The 18,663-nt window shown below is 45.4% G+C and overlaps 1 protein-coding gene across 1 annotated transcript in view; it reads right to left on the reverse strand.

Annotated features, from left to right (window-relative positions):
- The window catches only part of PMFBP1 (polyamine modulated factor 1 binding protein 1), a 42,807-nt gene that overhangs the window by 5,013 nt on the left and 19,131 nt on the right, over positions 1–18,663 (reverse strand). Inside the window, exons 5-16 of the mRNA XM_047793254.1 lie at positions 14,521–14,691; positions 14,113–14,223; positions 11,541–11,667; positions 11,290–11,447; positions 9,607–9,862; positions 7,308–7,497; positions 6,998–7,151; positions 5,492–5,659; positions 5,098–5,235; positions 2,000–2,164; positions 1,291–1,458; positions 822–989 (exon numbers count right to left, since the gene is read on the reverse strand). Coding sequence (XP_047649210.1) covers positions 822–989; positions 1,291–1,458; positions 2,000–2,164; positions 5,098–5,235; positions 5,492–5,659; positions 6,998–7,151; positions 7,308–7,497; positions 9,607–9,862; positions 11,290–11,447; positions 11,541–11,667; positions 14,113–14,223; positions 14,521–14,691 — 1,974 coding nt within the window. The remainder of the gene's footprint in view (positions 1–821; positions 990–1,290; positions 1,459–1,999; positions 2,165–5,097; positions 5,236–5,491; positions 5,660–6,997; positions 7,152–7,307; positions 7,498–9,606; positions 9,863–11,289; positions 11,448–11,540; positions 11,668–14,112; positions 14,224–14,520; positions 14,692–18,663) is intronic.

Raw genomic sequence — 18,663 nt, forward strand, 5'->3', positions numbered from 1 at the left:
ATTTGTATATTTATAAGAATGATTTTCAGGCCGAAGGTGTTAAAGTGACTTAAGCTAAAGAAGCAAAATATATATATATCGGAGCTGTAGCTGCCAGCCTACGCCAGAGCAACGTGGGATCTGAGCCATGTCTGTGACCTACACCACAGCTCACGGCAACGCCGGATCCTTAACCCACTGAGCAAGGCCAGGGATCGAACCTGCAACCTCATGGTTCCTAGTTGGATTCGTTAACCACTGCGCCATGACGGGAACTCCCAAGAAGCAATATATTAAGCCTTTTTTTGGGGAAAAGATTGGAAAAAAAAAAATTCTGGCAGAAGGGATGATTTTTTTCTAGTTTGAGCAAGGGGCCTGTGGCCATCCCAAGATATCCTGCAGCTTCCTGCCACAAATGTCACTGCTCAGATGGCTGGGCATGCCCAAAAGACTTCTTAGCCATTCTATTGCAGGGTAACTGAAAGTGCCCGGAGGTGCTCTGGAGAGGGACTAAACCAGAGGATTATTTAAGCCAGGAGCTGCTGATATACCTGACCCAGAGAGAGGACTCCCTCTCCTCTGGAATGGGACCTTTGTTCTGCTCAGTATCTCTATCGACAAAGTCGCAGGAAGATGGCTAGGTTGAGACAGACGCTGTGAGCCTGGAATACAGAGACCCTGCCTTGTACCGAATTCAGGGGGTGTCCTCTTCTTGCTCCCAGGCACTCCCACCCCCACCAAAGGCTCTCTGTCATCTGGTCATGGATGTGCTGGGGGCGAGGGGTGGGGGTGGGGGTGGGGGAGGGCTGGGAGGAAGTGACCAGAAGCCGAGAAGCGCCCACCTCCTTCTCGTCCGCAAGGAGGTTCTCCTTCAGGGCGGACATTTCCTCCTGGAACGCTCTGAGCTGCTCCTCTTTAGCAGCCAGCATCTTGAGGTCGCTCTGGTGCTGCTTCTGCCACTGCATCACCTGGTTGCTCATCTCCTCCAGCTTCTTGTCAAAGGCATGCACCTGGTCAGGAACGCTCACTGAGGAGGGAGACCCCTGCCCCCCACCCCTCAGACCCACGGCAAGGGAGGTAGGGCGTTTTCTTGGCTCCAGACTCTGGGGGAGGGGGGGTGTGTTTTATTTACAGCAGCCACCAGAGGGCGCTCCTGCTCTGATCGTTGCCGCCGCCGTCAGACGCTCACAGAGCCGGGCAAGAGAGAAGGAACCCTTTGGCCAAAGGGAATGGCTCAGTGAGTTTTGGGGGCATGAGGGGGCCTTGGAGTCCTGGACAGGATAGCAGCCCGAGTGTGTGGCTGCTCCTCACCTCTATCTCACTCTGCTGCTGGAAGCACTGGAGTTTTTTTAATTCCACGTTAAGCTTTTTCATCCTCTCCTCGTAAGCAGCGATTTCTTCTTCCAACTGAAGTTTCCTGTCTTGGGCCTGGGTCAAGCTTCGGTGCAGACTCTTTGTCTCCGAGGTGGAATGATTGAGCTTTAGTAAAGATAAAGGGGTGAGAGTGGCTGTCATTGTGCTCGGGCCCTCTCTGCTGAGTCCTAAATGGAAAAGGTTTCCAGTCCCATGTCCCCTATCCCCTTCTGCCCAGGGTGGTGCAGACATCTGGTCACCTGGCCTGGTGTCTGAGAGAGGGGTGAGAAGGGACAGTAGTCAGTTTTCTGCATCTCCCCTTCCCTTCTTCCATTCTTCTCTTTCCAGTTCTATGAACTGATCAGCCAGACATGATCAGCACAGGGATGGGGCATGAACTTCCCTGAAGACCCTGGTCTTGGGAGAACCTTGCCCTTGGGTCACCCTTAGGCAGAAAGACTTGTTGGATTTGGCTTCTATCCCCCTCCTCCCCAAAGCCTCACTGAGGGGAAGCAGACCTTCTCTGGACAGACATCCCAGGCCATGCAAGTGTTTGCAGATGGCTTTGGTGATAGCCAGTCATACGGGAAATCAACTGCTGTACCTCTCATGCTACTGGGATAACGTGGACATTAAACAGCCCTGGAGATGAGAGAGTGGAGCCTACCTTCTCCAGGGCATGTGTTAGGTCGTCTTGGCAGGTGGCTGACTTCCGGCATAACTCCTCATAGACTTCTTTACTGACCATGGTCTGGAGGCATTGCTTTTCTTTCTGTGCAGCCTTGTCCAGCTGAATCTGCAAACTCTCTATGGTCTCTTTCTGAGTGGTTATCTTTAGGGAGGGGTAACAGCACTGTCAACAACAGCACATGCCTCATGGCCATAGAGGCATTCTCTGTGCTCCCAGAAGATGGACCCGGACTGGGCTCTCTTCTCACTGCACTAACCTACTGAGCAGGTTATCTGTGCTAACACCCACTTCCCCTCACTGTTGTAAGAGGAAGAGCTGCCTTTCCAGGCTCTTCTGACTACTCTCCCCACACTTTCTTTCTAGTTAGCCTGTCCCCTCAACACAAGGAGTACTGGAAGGGCTGGGCCATGATGTATCAAGACCGTGAAAAGTCCCTTTCACAGACTCTGCAGTGTTAGATGCATGCCAGCCAAACATGCCTCCTATATTTATAACTGGATGATTTGTGTTAACAGTTAATTGTCTTGTGGGCAGGGTTAGGATTAGAATTAACCTGGAATTCAATTCTAGGTTAGGAGACATGATGCAACATTTCAATGGTGTGCATTATGCCTCAATTCCTGACATAATTCATTAGATTTGATCCTCCTTGAAAGCAGGACCATGTGTACTTTCAGTGTCACTGAATCCCCACTACTTGTAGCTCAGGGCATAGCAAAAAATAGGTAGGTGCTCAGTAAATATACTAAATGATTTGTATGGAATGAATCAAATATTGCATTGGGCAATATTAGGGGTGAACTGAACATATAGTTCTGGCAGAATTATGTTTAAAATTGAAATATGGACTGTTGATGAAAGGAAATGCTTTTTAGATTGTTTTAAAACTAAACCTTTTTTTTTTGTCTTTTTGCCATTTCTTGAGCTGCTCCCTCGGCATATGGAGGTTCCCAGGCTAGGGGTTGAATCGGAGCTGTAGCCGCCGGCCTACGCCAGAGCCACAGCAACGCGGGATCCAAGCCGAGTCTGCAACCTACACCACAGCTCACGGCAACGCCGGATCGTTAACCCACTGAGCAAGGGCAGGGACCGAACCCGCAACCTCATGGTTCCTAGTTGGATTCGTTAACCACTGCGCCACGACGGGAACTCCCTAAGCCTTTTTCTAATGGCTGTTTCAATTGATTAAAAAATTATATGTGGAGCATGCTTTTTAAAAAATTGAACATGCTTACACACACACAAACCCCTCCAGCCTCTGGATTCCCATCAAAGAAATTCTGAAATTACTGCTGTTAGTGCCACGTTTACATGACTACCCTTCGTGTAACAGGTACTAACAGGCCTATATTAAATACTTAAGTAGTATTTCTTATATTGAGAGCAGTTCCTTGGGGATTTGAGGGATTCAGATCTCAACTCTGGATTGCACTAGATGAGAGATTTATATCTCTGGAGGACAAAACTCTATAAACGTCAATGCCTCAGACTTCGGCTAATACGGGAGCCACTAGCCACGAGACTATTTACATATAAATAAAACTAAAGTTAGTTAATATTAAAATTCTAAATTCAGTTTCATAGTCGTACTAAGCCATATTTCAAGTACTCAGTATGTGCATATAGTATTAGGCAACTCTAATATTAGAACTTCTGTATCATCACAGGCAGTTCTATTGGGTAGTGTTATTCAGAATAACACTTAGAATAGTCATACTATTTTTTGTCTATTTAGGGCTGCACCCGAAGCATATGGAGGTTCCCAGGCTAGGGGTCAAATTGGAGCTGTAGCTGCTGGCCTATGCCACAGCCACAGGAATGTGGGATCGGAGCTGTGTCTGCGACCTACGCCACAGCTCATGGCAACACTGGATCCTTAACCCACTGAGCGAGGCCAGGGATTGAACCTACGTCCTCATGAATCCTCGTCAGATACGTTTCCGCTGAGCCTCAATGGGATGTCCAAGCTACTTTTTTGTCCTCTTCTGTTTTAGAATAGTCATAGTATTTTAAGATGGACTTTTTTTTTTTTTTGTCTTTTTACCATTTCTTGGGCTGCTCCCGCGGCACATGGAGGTTCCCAGGCTAGGGGTCTAATCAGAGCTGTGGCCACCGGCCTACGCCAGAGCCACAGCAATTCGGGATCCAAGCTGAGTCTGCAACCTACACCACTGCACACGGCAATGCCGGATCCTTAACCCACTGAGCAAGACCAGGGATTGAACCCGCAACCTCATGGTTCCTAGTTGGATTCGTTAACCACTGAGCCACGATGGGAACTCCTTTCTTCTTTTTTTTTTTTTTTTTTTTTTAATTATGAAGGAATCAGAGCCACTTGGTCTTTCATTTATAATTTGCGAGACCACTTATCAAGATGCTATATTTGTTTCTTGCCCGGAAAGACAGAGTGGATTCAGCTGGGGAAAGTATTGCCGTTTGCGATGAGGGGAAAAGAGGTTAGATGTGAGAGCCACATGCTCTATCCCATCACTTACCCGATTAGTCATTCTGAGCCTCAAGTTTTCTTTCCTCTGCAAACCAAGGTTCACAGTATCTCATGGTGAATAAAGCAGATGGAAGGCATGCAAAGGACTTAAGTAGACGGTCGATAAATGAAGACTGAATTTGAGCACAGTGCCTCACATATGTCAGATGCCATTTACTCCTTTCTGCTGTCTTTATGTAATGAAAAATAACCACAGCTCCTTTGATCCCATTTTCGTGCTTTGGGACTACTTTTCGAAGTGTTTCCTAGCAAATTACCATCAACTACGGGCTCACACAACTCTTGTCTAAAATGCAAATCTGGAAGACTTGATGCCAAGCCCAGAAGGTCTGGGGCTCCCCCAGATATTAAGTAAGACCTTCTACATGTGGAAGAGATATTTCTCAGCTAGGAAGTGGGGGGGAAGGCGTGTCCTGCTTCCGGAGGGACGTGAGCCTCAGGTGGCCTGGGAGGCACAGAGCTGGGCAGTTAGTGGCAGCTCTGTGTTGGAGGAGAGCTGGGTGCCAATTTCAGGTCAAGGGTCACAAGGTTCAAATTCCTCACCCCATAGGGGTTTCTGGCTACTCACCTTACTATTCAGCTCTTGGTTGATTTTTTGAGTGGTGCTTTCTCTGCAGAGAGCAGCATCCAGTTGTGTAGAACACTGCTTTAGCTTTAATGCGAGGTTCTCATTTTCCTCCTCCAACTTTCTCAGATTCTCCTTTGCCTACTCCCCCGTTAAGGAACAAAGCCCAGAATGGAGGTGTGACCTTAGACTCCTGCAGAAGCCGCTCCTCCTGTCCTCAGCGCAGCTCCCTCTGCTCCGGTATCTCAGGCCTTCTCCTCTTCCCCACTTGCCTCTCACCTCCCTTTCCTTCTCCCTTGAGGGCTGAGCACCCTCGGCCTCTGGATCCCTCCAGGCCCAGTTGGGCTCAGGTCTGGCCCTGGATTCCTCACTCCAAGTCTTCCCACATTCTCCTCACCGTCTTTTCTTTCTTTCTTTCTTCCTGTCGGAATGTCTCGAGCTCTTTTTCCAATATCGTCTCTTGCTCTTTGCTCTTTTTCAAATGTTCCCGTTTCTCCTCCAGCAACCTGGTTACTTCCTGAAGCTGTTCTTCGAGGCTGCATCTGGAGGAGGCTTGCTCCCTGTTCTGCGAAAATAAACACTGGGCTGAGAGACAGTCTTAGACACTCTATTTTTTGGGAAAAAACCCAACCCAGACAATTATGCACAAGGAGGGCTGAAATAAATATGACAACAACTCCTTGGTAATTTAACATTATATAATAAAAAGTTTCCTCTTAGGTACAGCAACTTTTCTTTGTTCAATTAGATATACCAACTCATTTTATTTATGGACCCAGTTCCCACTTACCAAACCTTTCAACATAAAAACCTCTTTGAGTAAAGCTTTATTTATTTATTGTTTGTCTTTTGTCTTTTTAGGGCTGCACCTGTGGCATATGGAGGTTCCCAGGCTAGGGGTCTAATTGAAGCTACAGCTGCCGGCCTACACCACAGTCACAGCAATGCTGGATCCTTCCTTAACCCACTGAGCTGGGCCAGGGATCGAACCCACAACGTCATAGTTCCTAGTCAGATTCGTTTCTGCTGTGCCATGACAGGAACTCTGAATAAAGTTTTTAAACAATCTTAGAAATGCTCCCAAAGAATAATTCAGAGATCAAACACTTTAAATTGACTGAGGATAGATTTTGAGTCTTAGAAAAAAACAGCAACAGCAATATCGTCCTTTTTTTTTTTTTTTTTGTCTTTTTACCATTTCTTGGGCTGCTCCCGTGGCATATGGGAGGTTCCCAGGCTAGGGGTCTAATCAGAGCTGTAGCTGCCGGCCTACACCAGAGCCACAGCAACGTGGGATCCGAGCAGCATCTACAACCTACACCACAGCTCACGGCAACGCGGGATCCTTAACCCACTGAGAAAGGCCAGGGATCGAACCCGAAACCTCATGGTTCCTAGTCAGATTCGTTAACCACTGTGCCACGATGGGAACTCCTCTCGTCCTTTGACTTTTTTTTTTTTTTTTCTTTTTAGGGCCTCACCCCTCATATGGAGATTCCCAGGCTAGGGATCAAATTGGAGCTGTAGCTGCCAGTCTATACCACAGCCACACCAGCCACAGCAACGTGGGATCCGAGCCGCATCTGCAAGCTACACCACAGCTCATAGCTACACCAAATCCTTAATCCACTGAGCGAGGCGAGGGATTGAACCTCTGTCTTCATGGATGCTAGTCAGATTTGTTAACCACTGAGCGATGATGGGAACTGCAGCCTTAGACTGCTTTTAAGCTTAGCCCTTGAAAATGCTTATTCTTAGTTGTGGGAACTGGAGCTGACTGGCTGGCTTAGCATTCCAACACAGATTCTGGACAATTAGTTTGCAATGGGTTGGTGGCGGCATCTTCCCCCAATAAAGACCAATGCATTTAATCTTAAACAGAGCAAATACTTGACCTCCGTACCTGGTGCTGAACGATATTTATACGATCTAGCAGTTCACTCAGTTTTGTATCCTGGTCAGTCACTGTCTTCTGAAACTGCCTCTTTTCCTTCTCTGAACATTCCAGCTTCCTCGAGGCCTCAGAGAGTTCGAATGTCAGCTCCTCTATCCGTTTCCTAAAGCACAATGGCCAAAACAGGTGGAGAGACTTCAGGGTCTTTGTCGGTGGACCGTGGGCTGGCTGTCAGGGCTCTCTCCTGGGCAGCTGCCCACAGGGTCCTAAACTGGCTCCTGAACGACAGAGTCTCTGTCTGGAGATGAACCTGTGGTACCTGCTGGGTGTGAGTTCCTCCTCAACCATCAAGGAATCCTTCTGCAGCTTCTGAATTTCTCTCTGGAGCTCCTGGATGGTCTCTGTCCTCTGCTTCTCCAGGAAGATGGAGCTTTGCAGTTTCCTCTGGGACTCCTCCAGGTTATCCTTTGCCTGTGTGGCCTCTTCTTTATACTGGACTGCTTGCTGAGCTGCAGAGGCGGGAGAGAACCCGGGGGCAACGTCCATGTGTGACGACCCCCCCCCCCCCCCCGTAAGACCAGTAAAAAAGTCCTTTCGTTCATTTGGTGACCTACCTCAATTTCCAACCTGTCTTTCCAGTTCATGATCACTCCTAAGGAGCTCTATTAAATTATCTGTCTTCAACTACCCCCAGCCGTGAACTCCTTCTTGACTGCAATTAAGCTAATTGGTAGGAATTTCTCGATATCTCTTCTGCAACTCATCCTGTCACTGGGGACAAATCCTGACCCTCATGGAGTTTAGAGACCAGTGAGGGGCTGTAACTGGTTCCCCCAACACAGAGAACATAGTCACGTTTCCCTCAGGCCGACTGGCCTTGTGAGTGTAGTCAGGATCCATGTGGGTAAGTACAGATGGAGACGGAGGAACAGAGGCTGGGCTGGGCCTCAGAAAAAGGAGGAGGAAGGGAATTCTCAGGGGGTGGGGTGGGGTGGATTTTTGGAGTAAATGCAGTGAACGGAATGGGGAGGCCCTGGGGAGAGGATGGAAAGATACCAGTTTAACTGGAAAGGAAAGCGAGAAGGAATGGTGGGAGAGAGAATTGAGTAAGCACACAGACGGGGCGGCGGGGGTGGGGGTGGGGGCGTGGAGGATGCTGAAAGCCCGAGAGAAAGGTTGAGATGTGACTTAGGGGTTCTTGAGAGCAGGGACCTTCCATCAAGGAAAGAGTGCTTTAGGACAATTGGAATGGGTTAGAATGGAGAAAGGCTTCTTACAATATCCCTTCAACCCATGTCCTTGCCTCCCCTGGGTATGAAGGAAAAGACAGTAAGTGGCTTGCTGGAGTTCCTCTCTGCCAACTATCTCCCCACATCCTATAGGTTCTCCTATTGTTTCTACATTAAATAGACTTATCCTCTTCATTTTTTCAGTCTGGACTACTGGAAGAAAGACAGTGTCCCTATGGAAATAATTGTACACCCGGAAGAAGGGAGGAGGGTTTTTTTTTTTAAACTAGGGAAGAAAGTAGGTTCAGCCTTGGGAATGTGGAGTTAGTGGCTTGCCCAGGTGGAGCTAGTCTCTGAAGACAGGACTGACCAGCAGTGCCAAGGTCAGGGTTAGGCTCCTGACATTAGAGTCACCTGCCGAGAAACCCTGCTACAGGAGCGGAGGTGCTCACTGAGGAATGAGTGGAGGGGGAGACGGGAAAGCAGCGAGGGCAGCGTCTTAGAGACGGATGATCACTGCCAGGCAGGAGGGAAAAGAGGAAACAAGAGTGAGATTTGTGGAAGAACAAGGGACCTGTTGTGTCTCCAAAACGAAGAAAGAGCTGTTGAGGAGGGGGCGGGGGGCAACAGCCTGGACACAGAGCATTAAAGGAAGGTAGACGTGCTTTGGACCCTCTTTTTTGTTTCAAATCGATGTCACTCACATTAAATTGATAGAGGGTACAGAGCAGCAGTTTCTGGTAAACTCACAAACATTCCCAGCTGACTCCCACCTGAGGACTCTTGCCCTTGCTATTGCCTCCACCTGGAATCTTCTTCAAGACCTTGGCCTGGGGGCCCCCTTTCTTCATCTACTATCAATATCTAATTCCAGGAGGTTTTTTATAACCCCCAAAGCAACCCCATATCCAAGGCAAGAAGCACTGGTGACCTTTGAGAAAGCACTTTCAGCAGAGGGGCAAGGACACCACCTGCAGTGCAAGCTGTGCAGAAGAGAATGTGTTTGGAGGCCAAAAGAGGAGAGAGGGAGTTAAAAGCCAGGGAAGGAAGCAGGGAATGAGGTGAAAGAGGTCCTGTAGAAGGTGGAGAGCAACGTGGTGCCAAGAAGCAAGGTACACAGCCCTGTCCTCCTCATGGCAAGAAAAGGAGAGGAGCTTCAGCTGAGATGCTGAGAAAAAGGCGGGCGTGTGAGATCACCTGCTTTGTGGGGGGGCGGTGGGGGGGAAGGAGGCTGCAGAGAGAAGGGGAGGTTTCAGGGAGGGGGGAGGCAAGGAGCTTAGAGGGCGGTGCTAACCGCTGTGCGATAGGGTGAGATCAAGGTCAAGAGATAGTTAGAGATCACTGGGCCTGCTCCTGGCCCTGTGTGCAGGAAGTGCGTGGGGACAGTGCTGGCCCGAGCCTCACCAGCCAGCCTCTGCTGCTGCTCGGCATCCTCCAGGCAGTCCTTCAGCTTCTTGATCTCGGCTCGCAGGTGCCCGTACTCCGCCTTGCACTTATCCTGCTTCGCCTCCTGGATGGAGAGTTCGAGTTCACTGGTCACACACTGCTGCTTCTCCAACTCCATCTCCTTTTTCACGAGGTTGTTCTGAACTTGCGACATTTCCTTCTCTAGCTCGTGCAGCATTTCATCTTTCTCTTGGAGGAGCTGAGGAAAGCAAAGCGTTAAAGCTGATGAGGGTCTGAGCCGCACAGGGTGAAGTCAGAGGTGGTCTTGAGCCCTCTTGGGCCACCGTCTTCTCTTGCCTGGACTCCCTGCCACCCCTCAGGCTCTTCCCAAGACACCAGCCAGAGGTGGGCCTTTAAAAGTGCGAGTCAGATCTTGTTATGCCTCTGCTCAAAACCTTCCACTGGGTCCATCTCACTTAGAAAAAGGTCGAAGTCCTTACAACTACCTCCTGGGATGCTTACAATCTGGTACTTGGCTCTCTGTCTGACCTCACCTCTTGCCACCCCTCCCCTCTCTGCTTCAGTTGGTCTCCTGGAACATTCCGCACTGACTCCCACCTGAGGGCCCTCACCCTGGCTATTGCCTCTGCCTGGAATCTTTCTTTAAGACCTCAGCTTGGGTGATACCCTTATTTCATTCAGATTTCTGCCCAAATGTCCCCTTATCAAAGAGGCCTTCCCTGACCACTCTGGGTAAAACAGCCACCAAACTGTCTGAGGAATTTATCAGTCCCAAACAACGGATTACATATGAATTTTGTTGTTTGTCTGTCTCTACAGACTAGAAGGTAAGCTCCATGAAAGTAGGGGCGGTGCATGTTTTATTATATTCCTAATGCCTGGAAGAGTGCTTGGGGGATCATAGGAGCTCAGAAATATTTGTTGAATGATTATATGAGTGACTTAAAACTGCTTTTCTAGACTGCTTGCTTCATCTCTCCAAATACCTCTATTTTGACTGGTGAATCACCTCCAGACTTTTAAACAGGAAGTTTGAATGATCAGCCAATCAACTGGATTATTTCTACTAGCTCTGATGAAATTTGAGAGTTGAAACAGTACTGACTACAACAACTTGCAGTGGTTTCAGAGCATTTCTGCCCTTGGTTCCACTCTTAGGCTTTTCCAGGAGCTTGATTCAGGTTGGCAACTACAGATCACCTAGGGCATACATAGTTCCACTAATATTTTCAAACTGCCTGATTTGCATATTCATGAGATATTTGTAATTTTAAAAATTGAAATTCACTTGACATTGTCAACAAGGACGGCTACACATTATTTTATAGAATTTCTAATACCGAGCATAAACAAAAGCATAGGGAACAATAGGAGTGTGTCCCAAACTCCCTGCCTTGCAGGGCAGGGGAAAAATGCTTTCCATAATATGGACTCCATATCTCTATTATGGCCCCTGATATTTTATTTATTTATTACATGCTATGAGAAATTCCAAGGAAGAGCTCAGAAGTGCCCATGGGCCTGAAGCACCGCAGTCTCACTGCACACATGTGGATGCTCCCCCAGCAATGGTGGTAAGTGCACAGCTGCAGAACCTACTCCGGCCAAGGCCTGGCCTCACGCTTGCCTTGTTGGCAGTTCCACACAGGGAGTGCCTCACCTTACCTTGTCTTTGTTCAGACCAAGCTTCTGGGTCTCAGTGAGCTGCACCTGCAGCTCCTGCAGCCGCCGTTGCAGGATGATGACCTCCTTATCCTTCCTTTCCACGTGGGCAGATGTCTCCTCCCGCAGCCCATGAAGGTCCAGCTCCAGCTTCATCATGTCTGCATTGGGACGAGACAGAGTGCTTCTTGCTCTGAGGGAGTCTCCAGCTTCCCTAGCTCCCCACCAGGGCAGCCCGTGGGCCCACAGCTTACCCTTCATGATGTTTTTCTTCTGTTCTGACACAGCTTCTAGCTCCATGCGCAAGTCCTTCACGAGGTTCTGGTACTCCTCCACGTGCAGGCACTGGCTGTCTTTCTGCTCCTGTAAGTGCTTCAATATCTGCGAAGGTCAAAGAAGAGAGCGCAGGGTGAGGACATGGCTGAAGAAGGCTTTCTAGAATGCTGAGTGCCCACAGCGGGCAAATCACAGGGATAGAAAGAAGTGTTGCCAGGCCTTGGGGGGAGGGAGGATGGGGAGTGACTGCGTGTGGATATGGGTTTCTTTTTGGAGTGATGAACCTGTCCTGGAATTAGTAGTGATGTTGCCCAGCTTTGTGATGATACTAAAAACCACTGATTGTACACTTTAAGTGGTGAGTTTCATGGTATGTCAATTCTATTTCAATTTTTCAAAAAACAAAAAGGGAGTTAGGAAAAGGATATGGCAGACTTCTCATGCTCACAAGGAACAGAATGTGCACAGGAGCCACCCTGTCCTTCCTGCGATACTTAGTGTCACTGCAGAAGGACCTGCTGTGTGCCAGGCACTGTCCTAGGTGCTGCAAATGACACAGACACCAATCCTTGTCCCCAGGGAGTGGGCCTTCTGGTGGGGTGAAACAGACAAAGACCATAAGGTAGTGACTTGTAGTGACTTACAGAAAATGTTCAAAGTTGCTAAGTGCTGTGGAAGAAACACAAAAGAGGATTGGTGGTGTAAGGGGTGGGGGCAAGGGTGTGGGGGTGCAGTTTTAAATAGGGTGGATGGGTTGACTTCACTGAGAAGGTGGCCTCTGAACAGGGACTTGCTGGAGGTGAAGAGGTGAGCCACCTGAGGGAGGAGATGTACAGACAGGGGGACAAGCTGGTGACAAAGCTCTGGGGGAGGGGAGAGAACACAGAGGAGGCCACGTGGTTAGAGTAGGCAGGTGATGGGGAGAGGAGAGGAGGAGGAGAAGGAGAGGTGAGGCAGTTAATGGGCAGTTGCATCACATGGGACTCTGAGTCCCTGGAAAGAACTTTGGCTTCTATCCTGAAGGAGAGGGGAAACCAGAGAAGACAGGAACAGGGGCTAAGGAGGAACAGTTTGTTGTCTGGGCATCAAGAAATGCTGGGGAGATAGGTGATTTCAGCGTTGAGTGGGAGGGAGGGCTGCAGCATGAAGACAGAGCGGGACAGTTGGAGAAATACCAGGCCATCACCATATGACCTGGATATGTGGGACTTCAAGGCCAGCTGAGGGAGGACAGGACGGCTGGCACTAACCATGCCTCTGGTAGTTCCAGTCCTAAGAGAGTATTCACATAACATGAAGGCTTTGGGTATGATATATAAAATGGTGGGGGAAAGCGGATCTGCTTTTTGAGGAAGTCTGCATCATTAAAAAAAACTGGAGTTAATTCATGTTTAGTGGATATAGAGTTTCAGTTTTGCAAGCCGAAAAAGTTCTAGAGATGTATTGCACAACAATGCAAATATAATTAACACCACGGAATGTACACTTAAAAATGGTTAAGGTGGTCAATTTCATGTTACATTTTTTAACCACAATAAAAATTAAAAAGTAAGGGGGAAATAAAGACAATTTTCAGATGACGCCCCCCCCACCCCAAACCATGGAGTGTATGAGATCTTGCTGTAGGTCAGGATATGAATAACATGGAACTGACCTTTAAGATAGATATTGACAGACGTCTAAGGAAGAACTCCAAAGTTCATTCCAACTTCATGGGATCAGAACGTCCTGGAAACAGAAGTGTTCTGCTTCCCCACTAGAGGATCCCTTGGAGAACTGATAAGTGTTGACTCTCTCTGCCACTCCCGTTTGCCACTATTTCAGCCTCAGCATGGCCTCATGTGGCTGGCTTTGCCTTGTACCTCGAGATCTCCTAGAAGGGAACCTAACCTAGTTTTGACTATCAGTTGGTTAAATCTTTCGATCTGTTTACATGCTTTATGATGAGACGGAGCACTACTTACTGCATTAGGAGGCATCTGTTTACAGGGTTTAAATGCTCATTTGTTATTAGAATCAATTTTTTTTTGGTCATGCCTATGGCATGTGGAAGTTCCCAGGCTAGGAGTCGAATCAGAGCTGCAGCTGCTGGCCTATAACACAGCCATAGCAATGCGAGATCTGAGCCACATCTGTGACCTGGAACATAGTTCATGGCAAGGCCAAATCCTTAACCCACTGAGTGAGGCCAAGGATTGAACCTGCATCCTCATGGATGCTAGTTGGGTTCTTAACCCGCTGAGTCACAACGGGAACTCCATAGATGGTCCTTTGAATCCAGCAAGCCAACAGGAGTTTCTGTCTTGTTTAGGTGTACAGTTGGATGTGCGTTGAGAACCACAACTCCAAAATTCATTTCCAAAATCTAATCATGCCAGACACACTCCCTGGGGGCTTGGCATGTATTATATACAGTGTCCTTGTGGCAGGGCTAACCAAGGTTACAGAAATGTGAAATAAAATATAAAAATATAAAAATGCAGGAAAACCCAGAATCAGACCCAACTTCACCCAATCCCACCAGGCACAAATGAGCGAAAGTTCTCCCACCTTTTTGATGTCTTCACAATCTTCTGAGGAGCTAGGGGGATGTCGGTGTGTGGCTGTATAGGAAGCAAAGTCTGCCTGTAATTTTATCAAAGCCTCTTCACGCTCCAGAACCTGCAACCGAGCTCAGGTCAATTATGCTGGATGATCAATGGAATGGGGTTATTACTAATGCTATTTTTGTAGTGTGTTCCCTTTTCAGCCCAAGTTTTTTGCAGCATTGTATAATTCATATTATACAAATTAGGGAGAAGGAATTATGTTCTCAAACTTATAACAAGTTTCATGAAGGCATAGACAGTGATTTGTCTTGAGTCCATCAGTGGCCACATTTAGGTGACTCTCTTCCTCTTTTTCCTTGTGACTTTATTTTGGGCATCTTGGGGAAATGTTCTAGAAGGAGACACTTACCAAAGCGTTACTGCAGGCTAGCTTGTTTCGAAGTTCCTGTATTAGATCATCCTGTTCAGAGACCTTTTGCCAGACTTCAGACAGTCGTTTCAGGGTCTCCTGATGCTCTTGAATCATGCAGGGAGAAGTGTATATACGCACCTTTGAATGATCACCCTTGTTCTCGGTCTCCTGGGACACGTAAAAATAACAAGTGGGTTTTGTTTCACAATTTTTGAGTTAACTTCAGAATGTCATGAACATTCTGAAAAACTCTAGACCTATATTCTACAAGTTTATGCTCATATATGTGAATCACTGCTTCTTTAACAAAAGAAAAAAATTAACAAGTGCACACACAGTAAAAAGTTCAAAGAGTTTACAAGAGAATACACTAAAAAGTCAATCTTGACCTTCTGCGACTCAGGTCCCCTTTTATATGACAGTCTTTGTTACCAGTTTTTTGCATATCCTTCCAGGGATAATTTATGCATATTTATATACATATCTATGTATAGGTATATAACCCTCTACTTTTTTCCCCACCCAAAGTAAAGTCTTCTACTTATTATTCTAAACACTGTGTTTTCACTTGGCAATTTATTTAGGATATTTGATATACTGTTTTACTTGTAGATCTATATTCTTCTTTTAAAACTAATTTCAAATTTCACAATATATATATGCATACATATAAAATCTTCCTAAAACACTGTAACATTTCAGACAAGTCTAAATTTCTCTTTGACCACTACCTCTAATCCCATACTTGCTGCATTCTCCAGAGATGACAATTTGTGCATATCCTTCTAGAACTTTATCTATACACTTATATACATTTAAATGAATATTACAGAATACATATATTATTTTGTCTTTTTGAAATATGCTATTTTTTTCACTCAACAAGATATCTTAGAAATTTACCCATGTTAGTACATATGTTTCCACCCTTCTCTTTTAAATTGCTTTTCAACAGTATGGAGGTACCTTAGAAAATTATATATAGAACTACCATATGACCCAGCCATCCCACTCTTGGGCATATATCTGGACAAAACTTGCCTTGAAAAAGACACATGCACCCACATGTTCATTGCAACACTATTAACAATAGCCAAGACATGGAAATAACCTAAATGTCCATCGATTAAGAAGATGTGGTATATATACACAATGGAATACTACTCAGCCATCAAAAGGACAAAATAATGCCATGTGCAGCATCATGGATGGAATTAGAGATCCTCTTACCAAGTGAAGTAAGTCAGAAAAAGAAAGACAAATACCATATGATATCACTGATCTCTGGAATCTAATATATGGCACAAATGAATCTTTTCACAGAAAAGAAAATCATGGACTTGCAGAATAGACTTGTGGTTGCCAAGGGGGAGGGGGAGGGACTGGGGATTTGGGGTTAATAGATGTAAACTATTGCCTTTGGAATGGATAAACGATGGGATCTGGCTGTATAGCACTGGGAACTATGTCTGGTCACTTGTGATGGAGCCTGATAATGTGAGAAAGAATGTACACATGTATGTGTGACTGGGTCACCTTACTGTACAGTAGAAAATTGACAGAACACTGTAATCAGCTATAATGGAAAAAATAAAAATCTTTATAAAAAGAAAAAAAAAATTGCTTTTCAATGTGTTTATCCAGCCTCCTACTGATAGGAATATATGTTGTTTCCAAGTTTTTTCTAAAATGAAGCTTAAATGAATATTTTTGCACATAAATCTTTGAGTACCTATTCTAGTATATGTGCAGATTAAATTTGTAGAAGTAGGAATCTATTTAAGTAGGATCTATTTAAAAGTTTGATAGATACTGAACACTTGTCCTTCAATTAAAAAAGTACCAATCGACACTCTCATCAACATGAATGTGTTTTTCTAGAACTGCATTTTTAAAAATAATTTTTATTTTTTTCCATTATAGGGGGTTTACAGTGTTTTGTCAATTTTCTACTGTACAGCAAGGTGACCCAGTCACACACATAGGTGTACATTTTTTTCTCACATTATCATGCTCCATCATAAGTGACTAGATATAGTTCCCAGTGCTATACAGCAGGATCCCATTGCTTATCCATTCCAAAGGCAATAGTTTGCATCTATTAATCCCAAATTCCCAGTCCATCACACTCCCTCCCCCTCCCCCTTGGCAACCACAAGTCTATTCTGCAAGTCCATGATTTTCTTTTCTGTGAAAAGATTCATTTGTGCCATATATTAGATTCCAGAGATCAGTGATATCATATGGTATTTGTCTTTCTCTTTCTGACTTACTTCACTTAGTAAGAGAGTCTCTAGTTCCATCCATGGGGCTGCAAATGGCATTATTTTGTAGAAATGCATTTTTTTATGTCTTTCTCTAGATCATCTGAAATCATGCAGGAAGGTTACTACCCATTTATTGGCCTGCATTAATAATGGCGTGAACTGATGCAGACAGGCAAAAAGGAGCCAAAAATCTAGTTTGGATGGTAGATCCTTTCTCCATTAAACTATTTCCCTAATTGGGCTTTTTCAGGCAAAGTTAGAAATTGTTCACATGCACTGAGCATGAAAGCTGCCCATGAGTATATAAATAATTCATACATGTCCCGTGTATATGTGGACAAAGGACAAAAAATATGAGATCACTAATATGAAGAATTAATAAAAATTATACAAAAGAACTTATTTATAAAATAGAAACAAACTTACAGACTTCAAAAACAAACTTATGATTACCAAAGGGGAAACACTGAGGGCAAGGAAAGGAGGTTGGGCTTAACATACGCACACTACTATGCATAAAGTAGATAAGTAACAAGGACCTACTGTCTAGCACAGGGCAGTCTACTCAGTAGTGTGTACTAACCTGTGTGGGAAAAGAATCTGAAAAGGAATGGATATATGTATGTGTATAACTGATTCACTTTGCTCTACACCTGAAATTAACATAACTATAGTTCAATAAAAATAAAAAAATAAAAGTAGAAGCTGTCATGTTCCATAGGGTATGATAATTTCTCCCAAATATCTAACTTTAAAGTAAGTTAACATGAATTCGAATTTCACCAAGATGTACAAGAACGGCCAAGAAATATTTGAACGTAAAGAAAAGTCAGACCTGCATTAAAAGGAGCTACCAAGACATACTATCAGTTAAAGCCACTCTCAAAAAACCTCTGAGGCTGGTGCAGAAATTGGCAAGTAGATCAAAAGACCAGAGAATCCAGAAAGACGCTCAGTATGTATATTTAGGTGGTACTTCAAATCAGTGGGGAAATGGTGGGGCATTCCAAGTGGACTAAAGATAAATATATAAAAATACAAAATTATAAAAGTGCTAAAAGAAAATACAAGATAATCAGTGATGTTGAGCATTTTTTCATGTGCTCGTTGGCCATCTGTATATCTTCTGAAAATACAAGATAAACTTTTGCAATCTTGGGGGTGGTGAAGGTCCTCTAAACAATACATAAAACCTAGAATCTATAAATAAGTACTGAGAAGTTTAATACCATCAAAACTAAAAAATTTTCGCATGTTGAAAAATAGCCATTAGTAAGGTGAAATGAAAACTTATAAACTGGGAGAAAATATTTGCAACTTATATAATGAAGATTACTACCTACAATATATTAAGAACCTCCTATAAGACAAAATGAAAAACACTAACAACCCCATAACAAGTAGGTTAAGGATTTAAACAAGTCATCATTAAACAGAAGTCCACAGACTGATACACTGAAGAACAGGGCTCAGTCCTTCATTTATGAGGTGGGCACTGTGATATGCCTCTCGGATCCCAGTTCAACACTGAAGAACTTACTCCTCCAGCTGCTGAGAGTGCTGCCCTAAGATAGCTCTCAGCCGTCGGACCTTTTGGGGGATTGCTTGGGCTGAAGAAAACTTTTGCCCAAGATCATGGCTCTTCCTAGGGACAGCTCACATCTAATCACTCGTCAATATGAAGGCAGTGAGGCCAGCTGCCTTCTCCCCAGTTCAGAATTGCTCTAAAGGTCCTTCCAGCCTCAGGGCTCCCCATGGCATTGACTGAGGCCTCTTCTGGGACTATCACACTTCTCCCTCTTCCCTGCTTCTTTCCCCTTCCTTTCCCAGGTGTCGATATCAAGAACTCTCTCTAAAAATGTCCTGGATGCCA

Source organism: Phacochoerus africanus, chromosome 8, assembly GCF_016906955.1.
Source record: "Phacochoerus africanus isolate WHEZ1 chromosome 8, ROS_Pafr_v1, whole genome shotgun sequence".
NCBI classification, from domain to species: domain Eukaryota; kingdom Metazoa; phylum Chordata; class Mammalia; order Artiodactyla; family Suidae; genus Phacochoerus; species Phacochoerus africanus.